The following is a 27,735-nucleotide window of genomic DNA, read 5'->3' as shown; positions in this document are numbered from 1 at the left end:
TAGTTTTAATTGTGTTGGGGGAGGGGATTTGATGGTAAGATTTTAATTGCTGTGGCCAGTTTTGTTCTGGTTGGGGTTTAGTAGCCTCTTTTGTTTTCCTGTTTGGGAGTTGTTGGGGTTTGGTTTGGTGAGAATGGGGGTGATGGGGAAGGGGGTCCTGGGGAGGGGAGAAGGGGCTCAGCCCATGGCCGGATTGCTTGGTTTGGTTTGGTTTGGTTTGGTTTGGTTGAGATGGGGGCTGCTGCTTCTTTGTTGACTGGAAAAGAAAGAGGAGGTTCCTGGGTTTTTTCATCTTTAACATATGTGTTTAAAAGAAGCATATTCAGTATCTTTGTGGGTTAACAGATTGTCAGTTACACAAAATTTTTGTATTACTTTTTAAAATTCTTCTCATGTCAAACTACAACAGACATTCAATCAACAAATCCACATCTCAGAGCATTGACTTGGCCCATTTGACTTCACAAACTCTAAGCCTGTTCAGTTTCATGTTACTCAAAATCTACAGGAGCAAAGAAACATAAGAAGACATGGAAAGAGAGAAAGACAAAAAAGATACAGAGAAGCACACACAGAGCTACCAAACCCTGGATTCCAGCGGTGTTCAGATGGAAATTCCAAGAGGACCCAGGGTCAAGATGTGTGCTTGCCTTGTGGTCAGCCTTCAATTCCCCTTGGTCTCGCTGGGCCCTTCCCCCAGGTGGGACTTGGTCTCATTTGGTCCCTCAGGAGCTGGGCTGGGGCTGCAGAGGTGGCTGTGGAGCATTGCCTGTGCTGTGCCAGGACTGGCAGCCACTGCTGGGCTGGGATAGAGGCTCTTGGGGGATTGGGGCTCCAGGGCAGGGCAGGGCTGGGGCTCCAGGGCAGGGCCTGGAGCTGCCCCTTCCTCCCGCCACACATGAAAAGTTTTGATCCAACAATCTCCTCCAGTCTTTCACAACAGGCAATGTTAGAGGGGGAACCCCAATTCTGGCCAGAGGCACCTGGCTGAGAAGGACAGTTCCATAGGAAGGAAAGCACAGAGACCCAGAGTTTGGAAAGAAGCTGAAAGGCTCACTAGGCCAAGGCCAGCCAGACTTGTCAGGAATGGCAGATTTTGTCGGGAAGCAGTCTTTGGATCTAGGGAGTTGTGGAGGTGGAGCACCAATCTCACCCATGGACACCTGGAGAAGCAGCACAATTCTTTCCCGTAGAAAGGAAAACACGGAGCCTTCCCCAGTGTTTTGGGGAAAGATGATAGGTGACCCTTGCAAAACCACTGCCAGAAAAACTTGTCCTGGCAATATTCCTATGGGAACAATCCCTGGATAAAAGAAAGTTTGGAGGTGAAATCTCAATTCAGGCCATGGGTGCCTGGAGAAGAAGGAGAGTTCTTTTCCATCAAAAGGAAAGCACAGAGCCCCAGTATTTCAGCAGCAGATGAGAAGCGACCTTCAACATGCAAAGTTGGACCAGTCAGGCAGTCCATGGGAGGTAAAACCAGCCAGACCTGCTCTGTGTTCCCTTGGCTTTATGGTGCTCCATAGTGTCACAATGGTGCCTTGATTCCATAAGGCCCCATAGTGTCACAATGGTCCCAATGATTCCATGAGTCCCTGCAGTGTCACAATGGTCTCTGTGGTTCCCTGTCAGGACCCAGGACATCCCTCTGGCTGTCCTGAGCAGCCAAGACCCCTGTCAGGGGTCTCAGAGACCCTGACACAGAGCCCAAAATGCTCCTGTGGTTTTGATTATGACCCGTGGAGAAAATTACCAACCTTGTATGAAGATCAGCAAGCCACAACAGTTTAAATAGAATATTAGTGAAGTTATCACAGGGTGGAAAAACAGATTTTTGCATTTTTGGTATCAGGGTTCAGGAGGCAAGATGGAGGGAACTAAGTGTGTCCAGCCTTTCTCCTTCTTCTTGGCTTCCATCTTCTGCTGTGGTGTTGGCACTTGCAGATTGGTTTAGAGTAGAAGCTCACTGTCTAACATAGGTGATAGGTTTTGGAAAGTAATTGTAAACATTGTATACATAGTTATTGTATAAAGACATAACACTGCCCTGTGGGCAGGCAGAATGCCTCGGACTGTCTTTGTGAGCTGACCTCGGCAGGGCACTAGAAAATTTTTAATAGACAAGATAAAATAAACAACCCTGAGACCGAGAAATGAAGAGCCCTGACTCCTTCTTCAAGCGCCGGGCTGGGAAAAGAGACTTTCAAACTTTTCTCGGGGTCACTCTGATAAGCTAATGATCCCGACAGTTCCCCAGGCCCCACAATGCCATGTGACTCCTCTGTTCCAAGCAGCTTGCAATGTTACAATGGACCTTTGGATCCTGGTGGTTTGTGGTGTCACAATGGTCTCCCTTTGGCTGCACAGTGTCACAATGGACAATTGATAACAAGAGGCCACTCTGTGTCACCCTGAAGCTTTGGTTCCATGAAGCCTTTAGTGTCACAATGAACCCTTGGTTCAATGGAGTTCCACAATGTCACCATGGCCCCTCGGTTCTATGCAGCCCTGCAGTGTCACAATGGTCTCCTTTGGTTGCCCAGTGTCACAATGGACCACTGATGTCATGGGGCCTTGCAATATCACCCTGGACCTTTGGTTCCATGCAGCCCCGCAGTGTCACAAAGGCCTCTTGGTTTCACAAGGCCCCACAGTATCACAATGGTCTTCTTGGTTCTGTGAGGATCCCCAGGGTCACAATGGTCTCACTAGTTCCAAGAGGTTTCAAAGTGTCACAAGGCTTTCCTTATTCCATAGGGCCTCACAGTGTCCCAATGATTCTATGAGTTTCAATGATTCTGTGACCTTGGTTCCATGAGGCTCTGCAGTGCCCAAATGGTCTCTCCATTAGGTTCTATGAGGTCTTGCAATGTCACAATGGATCTTTGGCTCCATGGGGTCTTGCAGTGTCACAATGGCCCCTTGGTTTGATGGGGCCTCTCAGCGTCACAATGATCCCTACATTCCATGGAGCCACACAGTGTCAGTACTGTCCCTTGGATTCCATGAGGCCCAGCAATGTCACAGTGCTCTCCATGATTCCATGAGGCCTCACAGTGTCACAACGGCCCCTTGGTCTCATGAGGTCCCACAGCGTCACAATGGTCCCTTGGTGTCACAGGGCCCCACAGTGTCACAATGGTCCCTTGGTTGCATGGCCCTGTGCTGCTGCATTCCCCCCTGCCCTTCTCAGGCCGCCCTGTCAGCTGAGAAATGCTCCTTGGGGCTCGGCCTTGGCCAACAGTCCCTGGGCTCAGCTCCTCTGCAGCTCATCACAAACACTGTCTGCTCCAGGCACTGCTGCTGCCCAACCAGCTCCTGCTTCCTTTAGCAGCAGCCCTGGGAACTGTTTCTGTTCCCTCAGTGGCGCAACATCCCTGTTCTTACACTGCCAAAGAAAGCTGTTGGTGCCAAGTGCAGCCAGGATGAGCCATTGCTGGGACTGGAGCCCCTCTCTTGGGGCCCTGCACACAGCGCTCCAAAAGGAGCCCTTGGAGCTCTCCTGGGCCAGCGACTCCCTCTGAGTGGGGCCTCTCCCAGCCGGGAACTCTCCCGTTTGCTGCACTCGGGGATCCCGAACAACGACGGATCCTGGGCTGATCCCCCCACTCCTCCAGGCTTAACCCTTTGCCCTTTGCTGGGGAGATGCCAAAGGATCCTCAGGGAGCATTTCCTGCCCTCGGGGAATTTCTCACAGGTGCCTTGCACTGACTCTTTGTGTCTGTGTGCACACAGGAGTGCCTGTGCTGGGGAAATGTGGCAGAAATGCTGCTCTCTGAGGGGTTGGAGCGCCTTGGATAGCTGAGCCAGTCAGGCCTGTAAGTGAGGGTGAGTCACAATCTGTAAGCGAATTTAAATGCTGCTAAGTGTTTTTCTTTTGCTAATTTGTGAAGTTTAATATAAATTACAAGCTAAGTTGAATATTGTTAGGTGTTATTCCACTGTGTAATCATTACGTCCTAGGTTATTAGTAAGGTTAAATAGTGTTAAGTGCTGTTCTTTTGTTAAATGCTGAAGTCTAGGGTGTCAGTCAAGTCCTGTTAAGTTTGAGTTCTGTTTAGCTTTTGACCAGTATTCCTTTTATCCTTCTCCTCTTTTGCCACACACATGCATGCATTAATTTATTAAAAATATGGATGTTGATCTAGTACCAATATCCAACGGTGACGGACAAAGACTCTTTAACATTTTAAAGTTAGAAAGTGTATGTTTAGTGCGGGATAGCTCCCAAATACACACCACAATTTACAGGTGATTACGGAGTGCTTTTATCTATACAAATATTTAATACCCAAAATACAAATGCATATTCATAACTTTGGTACATCCCATTCCCCACTTAGTATGGTCACACACAAGCCCAGGAGCAGTCCTCATTTCATTTCTCATTTGATTGCCTGGATTTGGTTTGGTTTTGTCGTTGCTTTGTTCCCTTGGTGTGCCTGAAGTGCCCAGTCAGGAGCAGAGTGACTCTTGCCAAGGAACTTCTGTGCTGCTGTCCCTTAATATTAAATCTGGTTTTTGCTGATCCCTTGCTGGGGATTTTTTCAGCGCTCTCAAGTCCTTGTTCATACCAGGGTGAAGGAGCCCTGGCCCAGGCTCTGGCCCTGGGGGACACGGGGACGCTGCCAGGGGGTCCCTGTCCCCCTGTGCCAACCCCAGGGCCCCGGCCCCCCATCCCCATGTCAGGCTCTGGGGTCAATCTCGTGGAACATCCTCTGGGGGAGGCTGTGGGGCCGGGGGCGGGGGGACCCTGGCGGACAGGGGACCCTGCTGTGCACGAGCAGGGTTGGACTACTCTGGGGGGAGCTGTGAGGGGGCCGGGGCAGAGTGACCTCCCCAGGGACCTCACACAGCCCCTTGTGATGTCACACAGCCCCTGTGATGTCACACTGCCCCTGTGATGTCACACAGCTTCTCTGATGTCACATATTTCCCCCTGTGATGTCACACAGCCACCTGTGATGTCACAGCCAACTCTTTGACCTCACCCTAGAACATCATGCAGCTGCACTGCGATGTCACAAATCTACCCTGGGATGTCAGATTCTGTTCTGTGATGTCACAGCCTGCTCTGTGATGTTACACAGCCACCCAGTGATGTCACAACCCCCTCTGTGGTGCCACAGAGCCGCCCTCTATGAAGGCGGGATCTTCTCTATGACCTCACAACCTATTCTATGATGACACAGACAGCTCTGTGATGTCACAATCCCCTCAGTGATGCCACAAGACCCTCTTTGTGGTGTCATACCGACCCTCATTGATGTCACAACACACACTTTGACCTCACAGCCAGCTCTATGATGATATTCAGCCATGCCATGATGTCACAGGCTGCTCTGTGGTGTCACACAGTTCCCTCTATGATGCTGTAGCTGCTCAATGACCTCACACAACAAACTCTGTGATGTCATAGCCCAACCTGTGACCTCACACAGCCCAGTCTTTGCTGTCACACAGCCCCTTGCTGACATCACAGCTGCTCTGTGCCTCTATGACACAGCCCCAGAGGCGCTGCTGTGACACAGCCCCCTCTGGGCCTTCCCACAGCCCCTGCCAGTGCTGAGCCCCTGTGAGCTCTGTCTGTGCCCTGCTGGTGTCCCTGAGGGGCCCTGGCAGTGCCCCAGCCCTGCTGGGCTGTGCACAGGAGCTGCTCCTGGCCAGAGCTGTCTCTCTGCAGCGCTGCCCTTGCCAGGAGCTGCCTCTGTGCCAGGAGCCCAGCCCAGCTCAGCAGCACAGACACAGCACATGGACTTCAATGACCCTCTGGGGCTTTGTGCTCAGGCCCTGAACATCAGTCCCTGAGAGGGAGCTGAAGAAACCTCTCCAGAACTTCAAGTCAGAATCCAACTCCAAAGTTTCTTGGACTTTTAATGGGTCCCACTGAGGAACACCACTGAGAAAGTGTCCCCAGGCCCCAGGCAGAGCAGAGAATGGGAGGCAGTGATGACAGGTGGGGACAAAGAGAAGCCAAGTCTTGGTGCCCTGTGCCCCACAGCAGCAGGGTCTGTGCCACCAAGGGCTGTGAGGAGACACCTTGTCCTGAGGCACTGGGGCCTCCTGGCACAGCCCCAGCCAGGCTGGGCACTGTCAGCCCCTTGTCCTGCCCTCAGCATCCCCCCCAGCCCACATCCCAGTGGCCTCAAGGATCTGCTGGAAGGAGTCCCTGGGGAGCCTTGCTCAGAATGGCCCTGGGGGCTCCTGAATGCTCACAGAGTTTTTCAAAGGACTTTCGGTTTGGCTTTTGCCTTGGAGTCTCTGAGAGGTTTATTGCAAATGTGGCCTCCAATTATCTGCTGTAATTATTCCCTGGAGAGGCTTTGTCAGTAACAACACTCAGTGGGCTCATTAATGCTTCAGGGTACTTCAGGTATTTTAAGGTACTTGGTGTTTCCCTGTTGATACAGACTCTGTGAGTGGTTTGTGCAATCATGGCTCCAGTTATCTGCTTTAATGAGTCCCTTGAGAGCTTTGTACTGACACTCAGTGGGGCTCATCAATGCCTTGAGATACTCAAGGTTTTTAGGTACTTTGGATTTTTGTTCTCACACTGAGTGTTTGAGAGGTTTTTGTGCCATCCTGCTCTCCAATTCTCTCCTTTAAGGAGTCCATGAGGAGCCTTGTTGGGGATGGATCTCAGTGGGACCCATTAGTGCTCTGAGACACTATGGGTGTTTTCTCTGCCTTTGACTCCTGGCAAGGTTTGTGCAATCTCCTGCCAGGCCCTGAGGTTCCAGGGCTCAGCTCCAAATGCACAGTGAGGATCATGAGGATCAAGCCTGTCCTGGCGAACCATTGCTCTGCCTTGATTTCTCTCTGCTCCAGTGCAGTTCGTTAGGAGGGTTTCCTTTGACAGGTATAAAAATAATTCAAAGAGCTTCTAGGAAATATGTATTCCTATTTTAAAGGGTGTCTTTTATTGCTGTTCTTACTATAAAAGAGCTGATTGCAGCATTCAGTGACTGATATTGATCCAGGGACTCTCCTAAGGAGCCCTGGCCTGGTCACAGAAGCAGTGCCTTGAGCTCTGAGCCAGTGTGGACAACCTTGCTCCACATTCCCCAAGCCTATTGTGTCTCTCCTCACTGACCTGGGACCTGCTTTGCTTGGAGAACTGGCTGCACTCAGCCAAAAAGGGATTTTCCTTTTTTTCTTTTTGAAGCAATCTAAAACTCCTGAGTTTCCCCACTGCAAACAGACATCCTCTTCGAGTGTGTGCCAAGCCCAAGCTGCCACCAGGAGCACTCCAGACCTGCCCTGGGCCAGCTGTGAGGGTGGACCATCATCCCAACATGCACTGGGCCGTTGCAAGGGACTGTTGCCGCAGACACTGCAAGGACCCCACTGCTGGGTTTGGGTGCCATGGCAACCCCCATCAGTTCAGGTTTTCTTGGAAACCAGCCCAAGGAGCCATTTCTGAAGCCAGGTTCCATGGCCACTTGCCTGCAGAGCTGTTGCTGCCCTTGGCTGCCATGGCAACCCTCAGGACAAAGCAGTGCCAGGGCTGCTCCAGGTACAATTCCAGTGACACTCCTTGGTTCCACCAGATGCCATGACAATGGCCACGGGGACCCGGTCCTTGGTTTGGTGCCATGGCAACCAATGCCCGGAGCTGTTGTGATGGTTGGTGGCCATGGAAAGCTGCCCTGGCCCTTGCTCAGGGCTGGTGTCAGTGCCCAGAGGCAGAGGGGATCCCTTGCTGGGGGCTGTGCCATTGCCACCTGCCCTGTGCCGCGCTGGCCGCTCAGGCATCAGGAACCAGCAGCCACCGGCACTGCCAGGGCCAAAGGCCAGGTCAGCCAGACATAAAGGGCAGGGCTGGGCACTGTTTCCATTGCAACCGGCACTGGGGGGACACCTGGGTCACCTGGCCTGGCAGTTGCCATGGAAACTCCTGGCAGGGACTGAGGGCACAGCCCCTGGCACTGAGACACTGCTGGGCCGGGTGCTGAGCACAGGGCTGAGCACACAGAGATGGTTTTGTTCTTGCTGAGCTGCAGCACAGCCAAGGCCTGTCCTGCCCCTCGTCAGCCACGCTGGGGAGGGGCTGGGGCTGCGGGGGAGCTGGGCAGGGGACACAGCCAGGACAGGGGACCCCAACTGAGCCCGGGCATACCCCAGACCAGAGCACATCATGCTCAGGGTATGAAGGGGGGAACAGGGAGGAAGGGGGGAATTTTGTAGGGAGGGCTTTTGCCTTCCCAGGGAACGCTTAGGCAAGAGGGGGCCCTGTTTCACCCGTGGGCAGGGTCACTACCAAAGACACAGACACCAACTGAAGGAATTGTGTCATTTATATCATGCACAGCTGCAAAGATTTACAAAAGGATAAGCTCAGAAAAGCACATCATCATTAGCAAAGAATTACAAAAGAAGCTCAGCAATCCATCATAACCCATCATTACATTTTGATGACGAATTCCTTGGTGAAACACCAGAGGTGTTTGTGGCAGACAAAGATTCCGGCTGACTATCAAAGTACACCTTACAGATACCAGTAGTACTTTAGTGACAGCATTCTTCATTCTTTTTTCTCAATCTCATTCCAATTAGGAACAAGAATTCTGTTGTCCCTGGAGCTGGCACCTTTTTAATTCCAGAATAATGCCCCCAGGCCCTTTGCTGTTCAGCTTTCCCATGCTGTCTGTGGCAAACAAGGCTTGGGGAGCCCTTTCCCCTCTGGTTGGAAGGGGCCGGGTCCCAGTCCCTTATGGGCACCCAGGTTCCTGGATGGAATTCCTGTGCAAGTCCCTCAGGGTCACAGCAGCCTTCACATGGAGCCCCGTGGATCAGAGCATTTCCCACAGGGGCCCTTGGGGCAAACAGGGAGATTTGGTCTGGCAGGATGTGTAAAACAATCTCCTGGCAGATCTACTTGCTCTCACACAGAATCCTTGGCTGCAGGGACACATTCCCATTGTTCCTGCCCAGGTTTCAGCATTCAGAGTTGTCTTTCCTCCTTCAGCTGCCTTGGGAGGGCCTTTTGGCCTCGGGACCCACGCTCTGGCTCCATTATTAGGACTGCTGCACCCAAACCCTTTATTTGTAAAAACTGGTGATTGGAGGTGGATCTCCTTTTTTCACAATCATTCCTAAAAATGCAGTATCAATAATTGTACTACTCTGTCACAGGGTTAAATAATCCAATCCTGGTCACTATTGTTTAACAGAATTACTGTAATTTCTCCTTGATATTCTGCATCATTTCCTCCTGCCATGACATGAACACTTTGCAAGGCCAAGCTCCAAGGGAGCAGTTACCAAAGCAAAGTGTCCTGGAGGAAATCTGAATTCCTGTTTCAGAATTGATAGCTCTCATTTGCTTTGAATTTATCCTAATGAATTCCAATGCTTGAAGGCCCAGCCCTGCAGCCTCTGGGCTGGCCCTGCCAGGGGCCATCACAGCCAGAACAATTTCCCAGGCAGCCCAAGTCTCACTGCCCATGGTTGGATTTGCAAACTGGGGGCAGCCGTGCACAGCCAGGGGGTTTCATTTTCCCAGTGGGCCATTGTTAAAGGCATGGAGAACATCTGGGAGATGGGTTCTCCATGGACAAAGGTTCCCATCTCCTCATTTTTCCAACTGCTCTTTTAACAACTCCTTCACCCTTTCAACCAATCCTGCAGCTTGTGCATAGTCTGGTACATGAAAAACCCTGCAGGCAGATCACTGTATTTTTCACAGGAACAGACAAAGCACTCTGTACCACAGTATCAGCAAATCCTGTAAAAATAGCCAATTTCCTCCCTTCCTCCTTTTTCCATTGTATACAATCTCACAAAGTTGACCACTGGCATGAGGGTCCTGGCCAATCCTGTTTTGTAGAGTATTTAGTGTTACATCCCTGAGCAGCCAAAGATACCAAATTAGTATTTTCAGCAATATTTCACATTATTATTATTTTTATGTATATATTGATATAGAAATATATATATAGACATATAAATAAATCTATAAACATAAGTATGAAGGTCCTATAATACTTTAAACATGTATGTAGTTATTTATTATATTGATATTTCACTTGCACAAGTGCATCTGAGCTTACCCAAGATTAAAACCTTCTTCTGTTGTTCCATAAGCAACAGAAAATTTTTTCCTTCTGAAGGTGCTGTTCCCAATGTACTCTTAACAAATTCATCTTTGTCTGCCCAAACCCACAAGGCGTTTTCCTTTTCAATGTGTAATTTTTGGATGCATTTGAAGCCATCCAGGGGTGCAGCTTCTTTTACCCGACTGCCCCACTGCTCCCACGGGGCTCCGACCTCAGCCCACTCCAGAGCCAGGGAACTCCAGGGAAGGGCTTCCCAGCTGGGAATTTCTGATGGGACTGATTCCTCACACTGACACTGAACAAGTAACATTTTGTTGGGATCTGGCCAGACTGTTTTGTTTTACCAGTGGGCAAAGTCAGCACCAGAGACACAGAAACCAACTGAAGGAATCAGTGTCATTTCCTGCAGCTCAAAACAGCAAAGAATCACCAAAGGAGCAGCTCAGCAATGCACCCAACCATCCCAAACAAAGATTGCAGCAGTGATTAACAAAGATCCAGTAGCATTTACCCTCAGCCTTTACCATCCCCCAGACCCACACAGCAGCTGGGGAAGCTGTCAAAGCCAAGGGCTGCAGGGCCACTCCTGGGCACTGGGAATTCCTGCAGGTGCCTCCAGCCCCAGGTGAGGCTCCAACCCCGCTGGGAGAGGGCCCAGCTCTGACAGTGCTGAATGAACAAACTGACAGCACTGCTAGTGTGGCAACATCTGCCTTCATCCTCCTCTTGTTTTCCTCCCAAAGCCTGGCCAGGGCTCAAGGAGGAACCAAGGGAGGTGACTTTGACCATACAGCCCCAAACAAGGCCAGATGTCACATTTCATGGCCTTGTCTGGCTTCTAAATACACAAAGGTCAATACATGTTTCACTAAGGAGTGGCTACATCTATCTCAATGCTAATGACCATGCACATTTCATTAGGGAGCAGATACAAAGATAACCTTTGGTTGGAAGGTTCATCCAGAGGCCACCTTTGGCTCAGGGCCTGCTGTCCAGGCCTCACTCAGGGCTGGTGTCCAGGCCTTGGCACTTCAGGGACGTGGTTTAGTGCTGGGCTTGGCACTGCTGGGTGAGCGGCTGCACTGGGTGAGCTCAGAGGGCTTTTCCAACAGAAAGGACTCTGTGATTCCATGATTCTATCCACTGCATTCAGCTGGGGCTATTTTAGCAGCATTCCTTTGCTCCAAAAGTTCCCTCTTGCCCAGCTCCTGTGGCCTGAGGCTTCAGCTCCTGATGCTGAGCTGCTCATGCTGAACGAGACGACTCGGCGAGAAGAACACAGTCCATGCAATCCCTTCTGGGACACGGAGAGGGGAGGCTGTGCAAACAGGAACATTGTTTGTTGTGGCCTCCTCTCTGCCCTTCACACCTTTCAGCGCTTTGAACCAGCCAAGAGCTTTCTCCAAGAGTGCAATGGAGCAGCTGTTCCTGCTCCCAGGCCTGGCTCTCTCCAATCTCTGCCCTTGCCTGGTTCTGTCCCTCTTGCTGTGTCCTCCGTTCCCCCAGGGCTCGCTGGCTGCTGCCCAGGACTGTGGCACTGGCACAGATCCAGGGCTCCAGAGCCTCCTTTCTCTGCCTTTGCAACTGCCTGGGCACAGCAGCCTTTTCCATCTGGAAGCTCCCCATGGACAGGGAGTGCCCAGCTCTGCTCCCTGCACAGCCTCCAGGAGCCCAGGGCTGCCATCTCCAGTCCCTGCTGGCACTGGGGGATCCCAGGTGCCTCAGGCTGCTGTGACACCGCTGCACACGGGAGGGAAGAGGGGCAGGGGCTGTGCTCAAAGTCAGCTCCATGTGCTGCTGCTGCTGCTGCTGCTGCTGCTGTGGGGTCATATGTGCAGCCCTGCCCCAGAGTCAGGGATCAGATCCTGCCAGTCTCTTCCAGCCCTGGCTGCTCAGAGTTTGGGCCCTGGAGCCTCAGGTGGCCAAAGGCAGCTGCTGCTGGTCCCTCTGTGTGCCCGTGTTCAGCAGTGCTGCTCCATCAGTCTGTGCCCAGCAATGGGGAAAAGCCTCAGCCCTGCAGGGCCAGGAGCTGCCGGGCCCTGCCTGAGCAGCTCAGCCAGCAGGAAGGGAGCTGCTCCACACAAAACCAGGAGGAAAGGACATTCCTTTGATAGGACATGTTTTCTATTGAAAGGAAAAAAAGGAAAAAGCTAAAAAATAGGTAAATTGTAAAAGATAAGAATAAAATCCAAGTGTTAGTGCAAAAACATAACAGACAGTTAATGAAAAAAAAAACCATAAAGGCAAATTTACATTCTTTGCATTAAGAGGTAAATGATCTTTTTAAAAAGAGAACTCAGTTCTTTACATTGTAAATGTGCCGATGGCATGGATCCATCTTTGTGACCTCAAAAGCCTCTTAAAAGATTTTGGGCTTTGTTTCTAACACTGGTATTTGAAATTGTGGTCAAAGCAAGAGGAAATTGCTTTGTGCCCTTCTAGCTCCAAGCAGGACTGGGAATGGAAACTCTGTCAAAGCCCACATCCTTTAGAAGACGACCTTCCTTCTCAGCCTGGGAATGAGCTGCACATTCCTGTTGTAACTGTCAGTGATTTCTTAGAGACACAAAGTCCCACTTACGGCTTTTTGCTCTGGTTTGGCAGTGCAGAAGGGCAATTCTCCATCCATCAGCTCCAGACTGCACTGCCTCAGGAGCACGGCCCACTCGCCAGCTTTGGCCCACCCGTGGCACTGCTAGAGGAGGAAGAAAATGCAATTGCACAATTCCAGCCAGTCAAAAAGAAAACACCCTGTACAGATCCAGGCATTCAGACGGGACTGTGGAGAGTTTGGGTCCTTGCCAGCTGGATGTGTGTCCCCAGCTGCAATCTCTGGGCCTGCAGCAGAATCTCACTCACCGGCCAAAGCAGAAAGCTCAGGCGCTGTGCTCACAACGGGCTCGTCTGATGCAAAGCTGTCAGAGCAATGTGAGGGCAGAGCCAGCCCAGCTGGGCCCAGGGCTGAGCCCAGCAGAGCCCTGGCAGAGCCCAGAGCAGCCTCAGCACCCGCAGAGCCCGGCTGCAAGGAGAGAAAGCAGAAACCGCCCGTCAGCTGAGGGCTCCTGTGCCCTTGTGCCAAGGCCTGCGGTGCCCAGGCCATGCTGGCTGTGCCCCGAGCTGTGCCCAGAGCTGCCCATCCCTGCTGCCTTTGGCACAGAGCAGGAGGGCAGGACATGTGCCCAGCCTGCAGCCAGCCACGGCACATCCAGCCCTCAGCAGCTGCCCAGAGCAGGATGCTCCTGTGCTCGCTGCCAGCTCCCAAAAGCTCTGATCCCACCCTGCCAAGCACACAGGGACCCACCTCACACCAGCCACGGCTGGAAGAAAAGCTGCTCCCAAACCATGGCCTCAGCCTTCTCCAAGGGCACGGCCCATCCACGCCACAGCTGCTCCCAAGCACTTCCCCATCCACACTGGACCACCTCGAATGCTTCCTCTGGAATAACAAACAACACATTATTGACAAGAGTTTAGACACAAAAAGGGAAAACAAGAAAAACAGTAAAAACTCTTATCTCTGTCAGGGCCTTGAGGAAGGCCCCACCCCTACATGCTAGGGAAAAACCCAGCCACGGCTGAGGGAATCCCACACTTTCTCTCTTCCCCCCTGCACTGTCCCCCAAAATCACAGTGACCCCAAAGCAAACAAGGGCAGTGGAGCAGCCCAAGCCCTTCATTGCCTGCACAGCAAAGCAGCTGTGCACAGGTTCTGGAGCCCCACCTCTGCTCCCACCATGGGGTTGGTTTGTGTTGGGCTGGCTGCCCCAGCCCCAGCCCGGGGCACGGTGGGTGCTGGGGGCTGTTGGCAGAGCCAGGAGCCCACTCCCATTTCGTACCCACCCCAGCCCATCCTCCCAGCCCTGCCAAAAGCAGCTGGGCAGCGACTGAAGAATGAGTTGCATCTGCCCCAGCAAAGGGGGAGCCCTTGGTTCCCCACCAGGCTGGGTCATGCCCAAATCTGGCAGAATTTCCCCAGATGGGGACTCATCTGCAAATTCCCCGTGGAGTTTGGCTTTGAAGAAGGTGCCAGAATCAAAGTGCATCACCTTCAGCCTCCAGTGGCCAGGCTGAGGAAGAGCTTGTCATCCTTGCTGTCACCCTCGCTGTTTCCAGCAGCAGCAGCATCATCATCATCCCCACCCGGTACAGCTTCTCCAGGGGCTCCTTCTCCTTCCCTGGGGGCAGACCAGGCTCTCAGGGCTCTGCCCAGGGCCCCAGCTGTCAGGGAACCAGGACAAGCAAAACCAGCTGGGATGGCGGCCACCAGTGCTGGGCAGAGCAGCTCAGCTCCAGCACAAGGGCTGCGTGTTCCCATCCCATGACCCCGGTGCAGTGACACTGGCAGCACAAAAAGGGTTGGGTTCCTTTGCTTCTCATTGCCAAGGCATGTGTGGAGCAGGAACTTACCAGGGCCCTGGATCAAAGTGTGCCTGTGGCGCTCTCCCTTCTTCTATGGCAGAGGAATATCCTGCATCCAAGGAACACAGAACAGGTCTTCCAGTGTGGGTCTGTCCAAGGAGTTCACGGATAAACACCACCAGATCAGGTCTTTGCACTCTGGGGATAGAAAGCAGAAACTGACGGTCAGCCAGAGAAGGCTCCTGTCTGCTTTACCCCACTATTCCCGTGCCCAGGCCATGCTGGATGCGCTCTGAGCTGGGCCTAAACTTTCCCACCAATTCCCTGTTTTGGAGGAGAGCAGGACATGTGCCACCTCCTCAGCAGCTGCCAGAGCGGGATGCCCACGAGCCCGCTGCTGGCTCCCAGCACTGGGATTCCCCCCGTGCCCAGAGAAGAGGATCCACCTTGAGAGAGCCCTTGTGGCAGCGGGAGCTGGCCCCAGCTGAGGTTCCGGCCCCTCCTGAAAGGGTGCTCCCCGCAGACCATCTGGTGCAGCAGGATGCCCAGGGACCAGATTGTTGCTGCCTCGCCATGGTACCAGCCAAAGTCGTTCCATTCCGGGGGGCTGTAGGACAGTGTTCCTATGGAGTACAGATGGAGTTCATCAGGGGGATGCTGCTGCTCCCAGAGCCTGGCCCCAGCATCCCTGGGCCCACGGGGGCTGCATCAGGGGCACACAGGGTGACCACTGCCCTCTCGCCAGCATCTGGGACTTGTGCACAAAGTTAGGGTTGGAAAAGAAGCCTCTGGTGCTGGAAGAGGGCAGCCCTGGCTAGGCCCGACCATGACATGCAAAGGAAAAACCCACTCCATGCTGGGGAAAAAACATGCCCTTTTCCTCCCTGCCTGCATTTCCCCAAAAATATTATGAAGCCAAGGGAAACAGGGCGAGTGGAGCAGCCCAAGCCCTTCCTCTCATTTGCACACCAAACTGGCTGGGGCACAGGGTCCACCCTCCCTCTCTGCTACCCCCACCCACGGGGGTTTTGGTCGGGCTGGCTGCCCCAGCCCAGCCCCAGTCCTGGGCAGAGTGGCTGGCAAAGGCTGCCAGCAGGGCTGGAAGATGGCTGCCCACCCAGCCCCGCTCTAAAGCAACTCAGCTGAAGATTCAGTGCCCTGACTGGCAGCAAAAGGGAGAACTCCCGCTGCCACAGCCAGCTTGCCTGGGAGATGTTGGGCCATGAGATGTCAGCAGCGGGAGCACAGCCCTGGGTAGGCTCACCTGCAAAGTGAGTGTAGACTGTGTCCTGCAGGTAGGTGCCACAGCCAAAGTCAATCAGCTTGGCCTGCCCGGTGTCCAGGTCAACCAGGATGTTCTCTGGCTTGATGTCCCTGTGCAGGACCCCGCAGCTGGTGCAGTGCCGCACGGCCTCCAGCACCTGGCGGAACAGCTCCCGCGCCTCCTCCTCGGGCAGGAACCGCCGTGCCCCAATGAAACGATGCAGGTCCTGACACTGCTCTGGCCGCTCCAGCATCATCACGATGCAGTTGGGGAGCTCGAGCCACTCCAGCAGCTGGACCACACCGGGGAAGCCAGTGGACACCTTGGCCAGCAGCACGATCTCCAGGGGTGCGCTGGTGCCGTCGGGCTGCGGGAGGAGCACGATGCCGTCAGCGGGGCCGATGCCGTGCCAGGCCTGGGGAAGCCCTCAGCCAGCCCGGGATGCTCTGCGCCCTGCGCTGGCCCCACGCCCGCTCTCCCTCGGGGCGTCCTGGCGGCTCCCACCGTGCCGGGCCCCGGCTCATCCCTGGCCGGCAGCCCCGGCTGCTGGCCCCGCTCACTCACCAGCTCGCCCCAGTGCCGGACGCGGTTCCGTGGCACCCTTTTGATGGCCACCTGCAAGCCAAGGGCAGCAGCGGGGTGAGCTCGCCGCCCGAACTGCGAGCCCCATCCTCTGCCCTCTGCCCTCCTCCTCCTCCATCCCCTCCTCCTGCGCCCGCCGCCGGCCCCACCGCTCACCGGGGCGCCGTCCGAGAGCCGCGTGGCCGCGAAGACTCTGCCGAAGCCGCCGCGCCCCAGCAGCGATCCCAGCCGGTACCGCTCCTGCAGGGCCTCCTGCGCCGTCCCTGCGGGCGGGACGCGGCTGTCAGCGCTCGGCCCGGGGCCAGCAACGGCCCCCGAGCGCCCCTCACCCGCCCCGGGCCGGCCATGCCCAGGCGTTCGCTCCCGGGAACGCGGCACGGGAGGCTCGGGGCCGGCGGCCGCGCTGCCGAGCGGCGGAGCTCGGGCCGGGGAAGCCGCAGCGGAGGGGGAGGGAGCGGCCGCGCCGCGTGTGTGCTCCGCGGACCCCGGGAGGAGCCGGGGCCGGGGCCGGGGCCGGGGCCGGGGCCGGGGCCGGGGCCGGGGCCGGGGCCGGGGCGGGGGGCGGGGCTGGGGCCGGGGCCGGGGCCGGGGCCGGGCTCGGGCCAGGCGGAGGCAAAGGGCGGCGATGCCGCCCCCGCCCCAGGCACTGATGCCCGCCCAGCAGCGCCAGCGCCAGTACAGCCAGAGCCGGGCGGAGGCGAGACCGCGGCGGGACGGCCGGGGCCGGGCACGGGGCAGCCCCGCCCAGGGCCGGGGGCGGGCCGGGGGCATGGCCCGGCCCTGCAGGGGACAGGGAGGCGGGGAGAGGAGAAGGACGCCGCGCAAGGGACCCCGAGGGAAGGGTGCCCGACAGCGGGAAAGGGAGGGAGAGAGGAAGAAAGAGAGAAGGGAAAGAAAGAGAGTATTCAAAATATCTCTTTGCTGCCGCCGCTGCTGCTGCCGCCGCTGCTGCTGTCGCCGCTGCCGCCGCTGCAACTGAAGCACCGGGGCCGTTCGTCCCCGTGTCCGTTCCCCGCTGGACCCACGAGCCCCACGTTCGAGCCCCGCGCGCCCCGGGGACAGCCCCTCCGTCTGTCCAAACACGGGAACTTTGCAGCGCTGAGCGCAGATGCAGAGCCCTGACTCCTGCACACTGGCACAGCGATCCCCTCGCTTGCTGCTGGGCATTGTCCTTGCTGAGGGTCAAACACTGTTGGGGCACCTTCCCTTGGGGTAGGATTCCTACCTGACCCCAGCACTGCACTGACACCTCCAGTGTTGCTTTCCTGTAAAAACAGGGGAAGGAAAACTGTGTGTGACTCATGGTATTTTAGAGTGTCTAAAAATCACTAAGTCACCAATCTTAGAGGTGCAGTGCATCTGGAATTACTGGGATGGAGAAGTAGTGCAACATGGAAAAGGGGAGCATAGAAATAAATAGAGGAAAGCATCTTGGATTGTTTCTTTCATTTTCATTTCACTTCTGGAAAGCTGTTTCAGTTTTCCAGGAATCTTCTCCTGTCTGCTCTTCCCAAGAATCTCTCATGGAGAATAAGGTCAATTTTCTGTCACAAGATTTGCCACCAGGAAATGATGCCACTGGTGATGTTTTCATTGTAACTGTTTGTGCTGGCTTAGGGCAAATTTGGGGACGAAATCTCCAAAAGGGGTCCGTCTGGAGAGCAAGTTCAAGCGGCCCCTCCCCCTACTAGGTCAGGAAAAGACCTCCCTCGAGAAAAGTGAAAAAAAAACCCCAGGGTTTTTAACAAGTAAAGTATTCACAAGCATGAAAAATGAATAATATGAAATCAAACTCTGACAGTGCTGAAGAGATGGCAAATTCAGAAAGTCCTTTTTGTGGGTTGTAGTTGGCTCACTCGGTCTCTTCTATGTCCCTGTGGCGCTGGAATGCAGCGTCCCAGAGCTCGGTGGGCCACAGGGGTGAGCTGCTGCTGGTGTTTGTCTGGGTTTTCAGTCCAGAGCATGTTTAAACAGTTCCAAGAAAAAGGAAAGCCACAGTCCAAGGAACTTCTCTGCCTAAGCTAACTAAAACCAAATTGCTAGACCTGGGCTGTGAAGGCATCGGGAAATTTCCAAATCTGGGCACTGGCGGTCCCAGAAAACACCAGATCTGGATGGTGCTGGAGCCAGAACCTGCAGATTTCCAAATTTTGGCTTTCTGTGCCAGCAAATCACTGGACTTGGGCTGTGCCAGCACCAGGAAGTTTTCAGATCTTGGCGCTGGCACTGCCAACAAACACCAGATCTGAGTGGTGTCATTGCCAATGACAGAAATCTGCCAGATTTGGGCTCTGCTGGCACTGAGAAATTTCCAAATCTGGGTTCTGGTTACATGAAACACAAGATGTGGGGGCGGTGCCAGACCCAGTAGCAGGAAGCAGCCACAGGTTTTGGATTTCTGTGCCAGCAAATTGCTGCACTTGGGCGGTGCCAGAATGGGGAAATTTTCAGATCTGGGCACTGGCAGTGCCAGCAAACAGCCCATTTCAGGCTGCAGGCTCCAGGAAGGACTGGGTCTGGATGCCTTCCTCTTTTCTTTCCTTCTTTCCTTCCATCTTTCTTGGAATCCTGCAGCCAACAAACTCCAGAATCGGCAGTGCTGGCAAGGGGAAATTGCCAGGTTTTAGCTTTCTTTGCCTGCAAATTCTGGATATGGGTGGTGCCCGAAGAGGGAAATTGCCAGATGTGGGCACTGGCAGTGCCAGGGCACGCCAGATCTTGGTGTGGAATGTGCCGGCACTGGGAAATTGCCAGATGCTTATTTTCTGTGCCAGCAAATTGCTGGAATTATGCTGTGCAGGCATCTGAAAAATTCCGGATCTGGGTACTGGGGGTGTCAGCAAACATGAGATCGGGTTGCTGTAGGTACCAGGTATTTGCTTGATTTTGGCTTTCTTTGCCAGCAAATTGCTGGACTTGGGCTGTGCCAGAATATGGAAATACCAAGATCTGGGAACTGGCAGTGCCAGCAAACACCACAGTTCAGGAAGGATTGGATCTGGACCCGTTCCCTCCCTGCATCCCTCCCTCAACAAGGCACCAGAGGGGCTGGACAGCAGCCAGGCAGAAAGGGACCTGCAGGGACTGAGGGACAGCAGGCTGGACATGAGTCAGCAGTGTGCCCAGGTGGGCAAGAAGGCCAATGGCTCCTGGCCTGGAACACGAATGGTGTGGGCAGCAGGAGCAGGGCAGGGATTCTTCCCCTGTGCTCAGCACTGCTTGGGCAGCACCTCGAGTGCTATTTCCAGTTCTGGGGCCCCCTAATTTAGAAAGGACATGGAAGGGCTGGAGTGTGTCCAGAGAAGGGCAACAAGGCTGGGGAGGGGTCTGGAAGAACACAAGTCCTGTGAGGAGTGGCTGAAGGACCTGCAGTTGTTTATCCTGGAGGAGGCTCAGGGGAGACAAGGCGTTGTCAGGGCACAGGTTGGACTTGATGACCTCCATGGCCTCTTCCACCCTTGCTGACTCTGGGATTCTCTGAAACCACCCTTGCAGCAGTTGCTGGAGGAGCCCTGGGCCTCCTCTTGAGAAGCTCCAGCAGCCCAGGTCCCTCAGCTTCTCCTGCCAGCCCCAAAGCCCATCCTGTCAGTCCTGCAGAGCCTCTGCAGCTCCTCCTCACTGCCCAGAACAGGGAGCCCCAGAGCCAGACACAGCAGCCCAGATGTGCCCCCCTGGCCTGGGGTGCCTCTGGCAAGGGAGCAGCACCAGGCACTGCAGGAGCCTGCAGACAATTGATCTGAAGGCCAAAGCTCCTTAGCTCCTTCTGAAAGAGCAGGAACAGTTCCTTATTCCAGTGTGGTGGAATGCTGGGCACCACAGCTCCTGGTGAGGACTGGACACAAGTTTGCTCCCACTGAGTGCTGTGATGGGTTCTGCAGGAGCTCTGGGCTCCTGTGCTTGCCAGGCACAATGAGGAGAGAAGGAGCCAAGTGCACTGATGTGGGAAATGGATGTGTAGAAAGTTTTTAGAGCCTAATAGAACGCCCACACCGTATGAATCTGTATATAAATCTTGAGACAAGAAATGCTAACTTAAAAATGCCATGGAGTAGGAGAGATATTGTTGAGAGAGAAATGGAGCTAGAAAAAAGTTTCAAAAGATGGCCTTGCAAATAAGACTTTGGAAAAATAGAGCTACGAAAGATGCATTTTAGTGGGAACCACAAGGGGTAGTTTTAAATAATTGGCTTTAAGGCATCTACAACATGGCATGGCAAAAATCTGATAGACCAAGAACTACTGTAATTAGGAAATAGTTGGCTTCTGATTGTGATGGTGTAAATTATGTGTATTTTCTCACCCTTCTCATGAGACTGAAAATGGAATATAAGTTTTTAAAACACCTCTCAGTGTCCCCATCTCTAGGTCAAGAAAAGAGTATTATCCAACACACTGACACACCTTTGCCTCGAGCATAACCCAGCCTGGACCAAACACACTGAAAGGTTTCCCCTTTGGCCCATGTCTCGAAACATCAGGTCTGCTGTTTGACAGCTCAGGTTGGTTTGGTGTCAAGGAGTTTCCCTCAGAAATACTGGGTTTGTCTTCCTCTGTGCCTTCCCCTCAGCAGCCTTGGGGATGCTCCTGTGTGAAGCCATCTGTCTCACACAGTTTGAGACAACTTCAAACAGGATATTGTGCAATAAGTCGTCTCCTCTAAAGTGTTCCAACAACCCCTTTCCAGCAATAGGAAATTATTACTGATAGATGAAAGTGGAAAACCCCCCACAGTTTATTAACAAACAGAATCCCCCCATGACACGCGTTACAAGAAGGCGCCGGGGTCTCTCTCGGAAGAACAGGAGCTGTCACAGAGCAGTTCCAGCAGCTGATGGAAGCTCAGGGGCTCGTCCGGCATCGGCTTTCTCCATGGCAGAGCTCCATGAAGCAGGCAGGGCAATGAAGCAGCTGGGCTGGAGCCCCTCGCTGCCTTTTCTCCCCGGCGTGGCTCAGTGTCCTGGTTTAGGGCAAATTTGCCAAAGAATCTGCAAAGGAGGGCCCCTCCAGAAAGCAAAACCCACACGGCCCCTCCCCCCAACCGGTTCAGGAAAAAATTCCTTGGAGACAGGTGGAAAGAGCCTGTTTACTTCAGGAACAACACCCCCCAGCACACAAAATGAACAATAGCCGATGACACCGCTCTGAGAAAGATGACAAAATCAGAAAGTCTCTTTCAGGGGTGGTTGCTCTGTTCTCAGTCCCTCCGGTGCTGGGGCAGCTGCTGCAGCCGAACCTTCGGTGTTCCCGGGTCCCAGTCCGGAGCAGGTTCGAGATGGTCACAGAAACAGGAGAGGAGAAACAGTCCAGGAAGGAATGTGGACTGTTTAGCTAAACTAGCTAATGAGCAGAGGCCAAAGCAGAGCAGAAGCGAGAGCAGAAAAGAGAGCAAGCAAAGCAGCAAGCTGAAAGCAAGAAGTGAAAAACAGCCCTATGCACTGTTTGTCTCTGTGTCCCTGATAAGAGAAACCCAAACAAAACTTCCACTCTTCAGAGTCGGTCTTAAAGGCACAGAACAGATGAATGGGGATACAAGCATCATAACATCACCCCAGGACATTCCCCCCCTTATCCCCATATCATCAACATACTACAACACATCATGCATTATTCATACAAAATTTCCATCTGTTTCCCTGTCATGGTTTGACCAGGAAGAAGTTGGGAATTCTGGGAAGCTGTGGTCAAACCAATGAAGGTTTTGGGTTTGAGACTGGCGTCCGGTGTGGCCAGTGGGTTTTGGACACACCTCCGAGAATACACAGGGGTTAAAAGCAGGGCACTGCCCTGGCATTTCCTCTTTTGGACACCGCGGCGAGGAGTTCAGATCTCTCTCCCCCGCCCAGCCTGTTGCTGCTGGGCGGGGGAGGGGCCAGCCATGCGGTAAGGCCTGGACAGAGATGGTGTTGAGGGGGCTTCGAGGATGGAAGGGTGGGGGAGCCCCAAGAGACATCGGGCAGCCAGCCCCCCCCCCCTCTCCCCCCCAGGAGAGCAGCCAGCGAGAAGGGGGAGGAAGACTGCCCGGCCGCAGCGGCAGCGTGTGGGCAGCATGCGTGGGAGCCGTTCCGGGACCGACAGACAGAGACTGAAAACTTTTAACCCTTTCTTGCATGATTGGGGCCTTACAAAAATGCTAATCCTCCTCGAAGCTGAATAAGAAGGGAGATGAGAGATGATATGAGATAAGGACCTTGGCCCGGAGTTTGTGGAGATGATTGGATGGGGAGAGATGATTTGGAGTGGCCTTTGGGCTGGACGTTTTCTTGTAGCCATGGACTCAGTTGTTCCTGTGACACAGACTGCATTTAGGGGGAGGCAGTGCCTCAAAACCAGGAGGGTTCATTTGTGAGGACCCCCCGGCCCCAGGGGGTTGGAAATATATGGGGGGGACAGTTGTCCCAAAAGCAGAGACTGTGCCTTTTTGGAGTGAGACAAGGCATCCTTGAAAGACCACCCTAAAAGCAGCTCTAGCCATGTCTCGGTGGTGAGAGCACTGAGCATGGAAGGAACATGTCACAAGCGGCAAATGGACTTTCCGGGCGGTGCCAAAGTGACAAAGAAGCATCCGGGATTTCACTGTTTCCAGGAAAAGCCTATGGAACAAGAAGGACTCCTTTTCCTCTCCATGAACTGCAGTTTGAGTATACTAACGTGTGGGGCCAAGGCTGAGCAGTTGGTATTTTTGAGAGAATGTATTGGATTGGGAAAGTTAGGGAGTGGGGAGGAGGAAAAGTGGTTTTTGTAAGGTTTTCAATTTTTTTTCCTTTTCCTTATAGTCTTTCCTATTTTTTCCTGTAGTTTTAGGTAATAAAGTGTTATTTATGTTTAAGTTGGAGCCTGTTTTGCTTATTCCTGGTCACATCTCACAGCAGACACCAGGGTGAGGCATTTTCATGGGGGCACTGGCTCTGTGCCAGGCTCAAACCATGACATTCCCCAAAATTACAAGCAATACCCATCATGCCTTCATCACATCCCCACACTGGACCACTGAATCCAGGCCCTGTATTACAGAGCTGCAGAGCCCCTTTTCACTTTAGTCACTTAAAGCTCCATCTATCACTTGCCCAGACCTTCAACTCTTACACATTTCCTTCTAACTCATGTCTGTATGGTTTAATGTACAGACAATAGCAGTAACATCCAATGAACAGTGATATTGCATATCATTCTTACCCCACAATCAGATCTCCCTGAGGTACACATCATGTTGTTCCATCTCTTTGCATTATCCACCACGTGCAACCTGGTCCCTGAGAAAAGACAACCCCACGAATGGGTTTGTCTGTACTCGAGGCAGAATTGATCCACACAGTCTTCCCTAACAAATCTCTGATATGTACCACTGAGACTTTGTCTCCTTCTATTACATTCAGGGACTCAGGACCTGCTCGGTTGGTGGAACCTTGGGTGTTAACTAACCAGGTGGCTTTTGCTAGATGCTGCTCCCAATTCTTGAAATATTCACCACCCAAAGCTTTCAACTGGGTTTTTAGTAGTCCATTGTACCTCTCCACTTTTCCTGCAGCTGGAGCATGGTAGGGGATATGGTACACCCACTCAATGCCATGTTCCCTAGCCCAGGTATTGATAAGGCTGTTCTTGAAATGAGTCCCATTGTCTGACTCGATCCTCTCAGGGGTGCCATGTCTCCACAGAACTTGCTTTTCCAGGCCCAGGATGGTGTTCCGGGCTGTACCATGAGAAACAGAGTAGGTTTCCAGACATCCAGTGGTGGCTTCCACCATGGTCAGCACGTAGCGCTTGCCCTGGCGTGTCTGGGGCAGTGTGATGGAGTCAATCTGCCAGGCCTCCCCCTACTTGTACTTGGACCACCGCCCACCATACCAGAGGGGCTTCACTCGCTTGGCCTGCTTGATGGCAGCACACGTCTCACAGTCATGGATAACCTGAGAAATACTGTCCATGGTTAGATCCACCCCTCGGTCTCGTGCCCACTTATAGGTGGCATCTCTGCCCTGATGGCCTGAGGCATCATGGGCCCATCGACCTAGGAATAACTCTCCCTTATGTTCCCAATCTAGGTCTATTTTGGACACCCCTATCTTTGCAGCCTGGTCTACTTGCTCATTGTTTTGGTGTTCCTCATTAGCTCTACTCTTGGGTACATGGGCATCTACATGGCGCACCTTCACAGGCAGTTTCCCTACCCTGGTAGCGATGATTTCCACTCATCAGCAGCCCAAATTGGCTTTCCTCTACGCTGCCAGTTAGCCTTTTTCCACCGCTCCAGCCATTCCCACAGAGCATTGGCTATCATCCATGAACCAGTGTAGAGGTAGAGCCTTGGCCATTTCCCTCTCTCAGCAATGTCCAGGGCCAGTTGAACAGTTTTGAGTTCAGCAAGTTGGCTTGATCCACCTTCTCCTTCGGTAGCTTGTGCAGCCTATCGTGTGGGGCTCCATACGGCTGCTTTTCACTCCCGGTTCATCCCTACAATGCAACAGGAACTGTCAGTGAAAAGAGCGTAGCGTGTTTCCTCTGGGGACAGTTGGTTGTATGGAGGAGCCTCTTCAGCCCGTGTCACTGGTTCTTGTTCCTCTTCATTAGTGAGACCAAAGTTCTCACCTTCCGGCCAGTTTGTAATTATCTCCAAAATCCCAGGGCGATTCAGGTTTCCAATAGGGGCGCGCTGTGTAACAAGAGCAATCCATTTACACCATGTAGCATCAGTGGTACCCCAGCACCGGTAGTCGGGGTGCCAGGGAGAGTTGTGCTTCTGTACTAATCACCTCTGGGACAGCCTGCACTCCAAGATTTCCTTCTCTGTGGGAGTGTAGTTGGCTTCAGAGCCTCTGTAGCTTTGACTCCAAAATTCCAGTGGTCGGCCTCGAGTCTCCTCTGGCACCTTCTGCCAAAGGCTCCAGGACAAGCCATGGTTCCCGGCTGCAGAGTACAGCACATTCTTCACCTCTGGTCCTGTCCTGACTGGGCCAAGGGCAATCACATGAGCGATCTCCTGCTTGATCTGGGCAAAGGCTTGTTGCTGTTCAGGACCCCAGTGGAACTCGTTCTTCTTGCAATCTTACTTTATTCGGTAATGTGCATTCTCCAAAACCTATGGCACCCAGGAAGCTTGTGTTTCAATCTTGCTAGTAGGTGGAGACATCGCGGTGATTTTGTTGATGACCTCTGTGGGAATCTGACGCCGTCCGTATTGCCACTTCACTCCCAGGAACTGGGTCTCTCAGGCACGTCCCTTGACTTTGCTCTTCTTGATAGCAAAGCTGGCTTCTAGCAGAATCCTGATGATCCTCTCTCCTTTCTCAAATACTTCCATTGCTGTGTTCCCCCACACAATGATGTCATCCATGTACTGCAGGTGCTCTGGAGCCTCACCCTTTTCCAGCGCAGTCTGGATCAGTCCATGGCAGATGGTGGGGCTGTGCTTCCACCCCTGGGGCAGTCAGTTCCAGGTGTACTGCACGCCCCTCCAGGTGAAAACAAACTGAGGCCTGCATTCTGCTGCCACAGGAATGGAGAAAAATGTGTTAGCAATGTCAATGGTGGCAAAGCATTTTGCTGCCTTGGACTCCAGCACATACTGGAGTTCCAGCATGTCCGGCACAGCAGCGCTCAGTGGTGGAGTCACTTCATTCAATGCACGACAGTCCACAGTCAATCTCCATTCTCCTTCAGATTTACGCACAGGCCAAGTGAGGCTGTTGAAGGGTGAGTGGGTCTTCCTGACCAGCCCTTGGCTCTTCAGCTCACGGATCATTTTGTGGATGGGGATCATGGCATCTTGATTTATCTGATACTGCCGGTGGTGCACTGTCTAGGTGGCAATTGGTGGTCTTTGCTCTTCCACCTTCAGGAGTCCTACTGCAGACGGGTTTTCTGATAGTCCAGGCAAAGTGTTCAACTGCTTCATGTTTTCTGCCTCCACAGCAGCTATGCCAAAAGCCCATCTGAGTCCCTTTGGGTCTTTGTAATAGCCGTTCAGGAGGAAATCTATGCCCAGAATACACGGGGCCTCTGGGCCAGCCACAATAGGATGTTTTTTCCACTCTTTCCCAGCCAGGCTTACCTCGGCTTCTAACAGGGTCAATTGTTGGGATCCCCCGTCACCCTGGCAATGGAAACAGGTTCTGCCCCCACATGTCCCGATGGTATCAGGGTACACTGCACACCAGTATCAATAAAGCATCTTACTTTTGTGGTTCTGATGTGCCAGGCCATCGGATCCACACCGTCCAGAAAATCCGGTTTTCCCGTGCCTCTCGCTGGCTGGAGGCAGGGCCCCTCTAACCCTGGGTATTCATTTGAGAGGTACCTTCCAGGGGATCTGACAGATCATACTCAGCAGCTCGGTCATGGGAGGTTGAGGCTACCTTCACTTTACTGGAGTTTCCTTGATTTGTGTTTCCCTCCTTGAGCTGATGCACCCGTGCTGCCAGGACAGAAGTGCGTTTTCCATCCCACCTTCCCATGTCTTCCCCATGGTCACGCAGAAAAAAACACAGGTCAGCCCGTGGGGTGTACCTCCCCCTCTCTCTAGCTGGGGAACGTTGGGCTCTGACTCTGGGGCCTGTGACTCACAGTGCTGCAATGTGGGAACTGTTCCTCCTCACCTCTCCCCTCACCACCTCCCTCATCTCCTCTTTGAGGTCCTTCATCACAGCAGAGACATGAGCCTGCATCAGTCCATTGATCATACTTTCATAATTCTTAAGCTTGTTGGCTACAGAACCCACTGTCTCTTGGTTGTTATCAGCTTTAATTGTAGCAATAAAGGTGGTGTATTGGTATGGCCCCAGATTTGCCAGGCTCCACAACATTTGCCCTGTGCACCCAACTTCATCAGGGTCATTATCATGCTGTCCATCCCTCCCAAAGAGTACCTCTAATTCTGCCACTTCTCTCAGCTGTTGGATCCCTTCCTCAAGGGTCTTCCAGCACATTCTATGGTGCTGGTCCTGCATTCTCTCCCTGTGGACAAACCTCTCTCTGACACTCATTAAAAGCCGCTCCCAGAGGGAAAGAGACCCTGGCTCCTTTACAACAATCTGATTGATACCTGAGTCGTGGGTCAAGGGTCCCAAATTCCTTGCCTCACCACCATCCAGCTGGACGCTTGTACTCATAAGATCTCAGATGCAAAGCAGCCAGGTTGTATAAGCCTCACGTCCCCATCATACAATGTCTTTGCGCAGATTACAGAGACTTTTGTACATCAGGGACTCCGTGATGTTCGCAACCTCTGGCTCCCCTGTAGGTTGTGAGGGCCCTCCCCTATCTGGGTGCTCTGCTTTCATCTTAGATCTCCTTGTTTCTAGAGGGGCAACTGCTGCTGGCTGTGACTGCCTTTGCAATTCAGCTGGAACCTGGACAGTTGTAACATCTGTGGGTTCTGCTGCTGCACTATTACACTTTCTCTCTTCACGGCAGAGGGAGGGCTTCTCACCAGCTGGGGAAGTGTATTCCTTCAGCATCCGGTCCATCTCACATATC

At 53.3% G+C, this 27,735-nt stretch overlaps 1 protein-coding gene across 1 annotated transcript; it reads right to left on the bottom strand.

Annotated features, from left to right (window-relative positions):
* Nucleotides 1-491: 491 nt before the first annotated feature.
* LOC141727787 (serine/threonine-protein kinase pim-1-like) lies at nt 492-26,939 on the bottom strand. Its single transcript, XM_074534075.1, has 7 exons — nt 26,856-26,939; nt 25,927-26,059; nt 16,420-16,526; nt 16,246-16,296; nt 15,682-16,048; nt 14,864-15,040; nt 492-502 (listed from the first exon to the last, which is right to left on the bottom strand). Exons 1-7 carry the CDS (start codon nt 26,937-26,939, stop codon nt 492-494), a joined length of 930 nt encoding a protein of 309 aa, XP_074390176.1.
* Nucleotides 26,940-27,735: the final 796 nt, after the last annotated feature.

Source organism: Zonotrichia albicollis, unplaced genomic scaffold, assembly GCF_047830755.1.
Source record: "Zonotrichia albicollis isolate bZonAlb1 unplaced genomic scaffold, bZonAlb1.hap1 Scaffold_254, whole genome shotgun sequence".
NCBI classification, from domain to species: Eukaryota; Metazoa; Chordata; class Aves; order Passeriformes; family Passerellidae; genus Zonotrichia; species Zonotrichia albicollis.
The sequence above is the reverse complement of the archived record's forward strand: the minus strand, read 5'-3'. Positions and strand labels throughout refer to the sequence as shown.

Coding starts and splice junctions, on each gene's coding strand:
- LOC141727787 (XM_074534075.1), bottom strand. CDS start 26,939: ATGATCAATGGACTGATGCAGGCTCATGTCTCTGCTGTGATGAAGGAC. Junction 16,297..16,419: donor GGCTCTCGGACGGCGCCCCG/GTGAGCGGTGGG, acceptor CTTGGCTTGCAG/GTGGCCATCAAAAGGGTGCC. Junction 15,041..15,681: donor AGTCTACACTCACTTTGCAG/GTGAGCCTACCC, acceptor TGTACTCCATAG/GAACACTGTCCTACAGCCCC.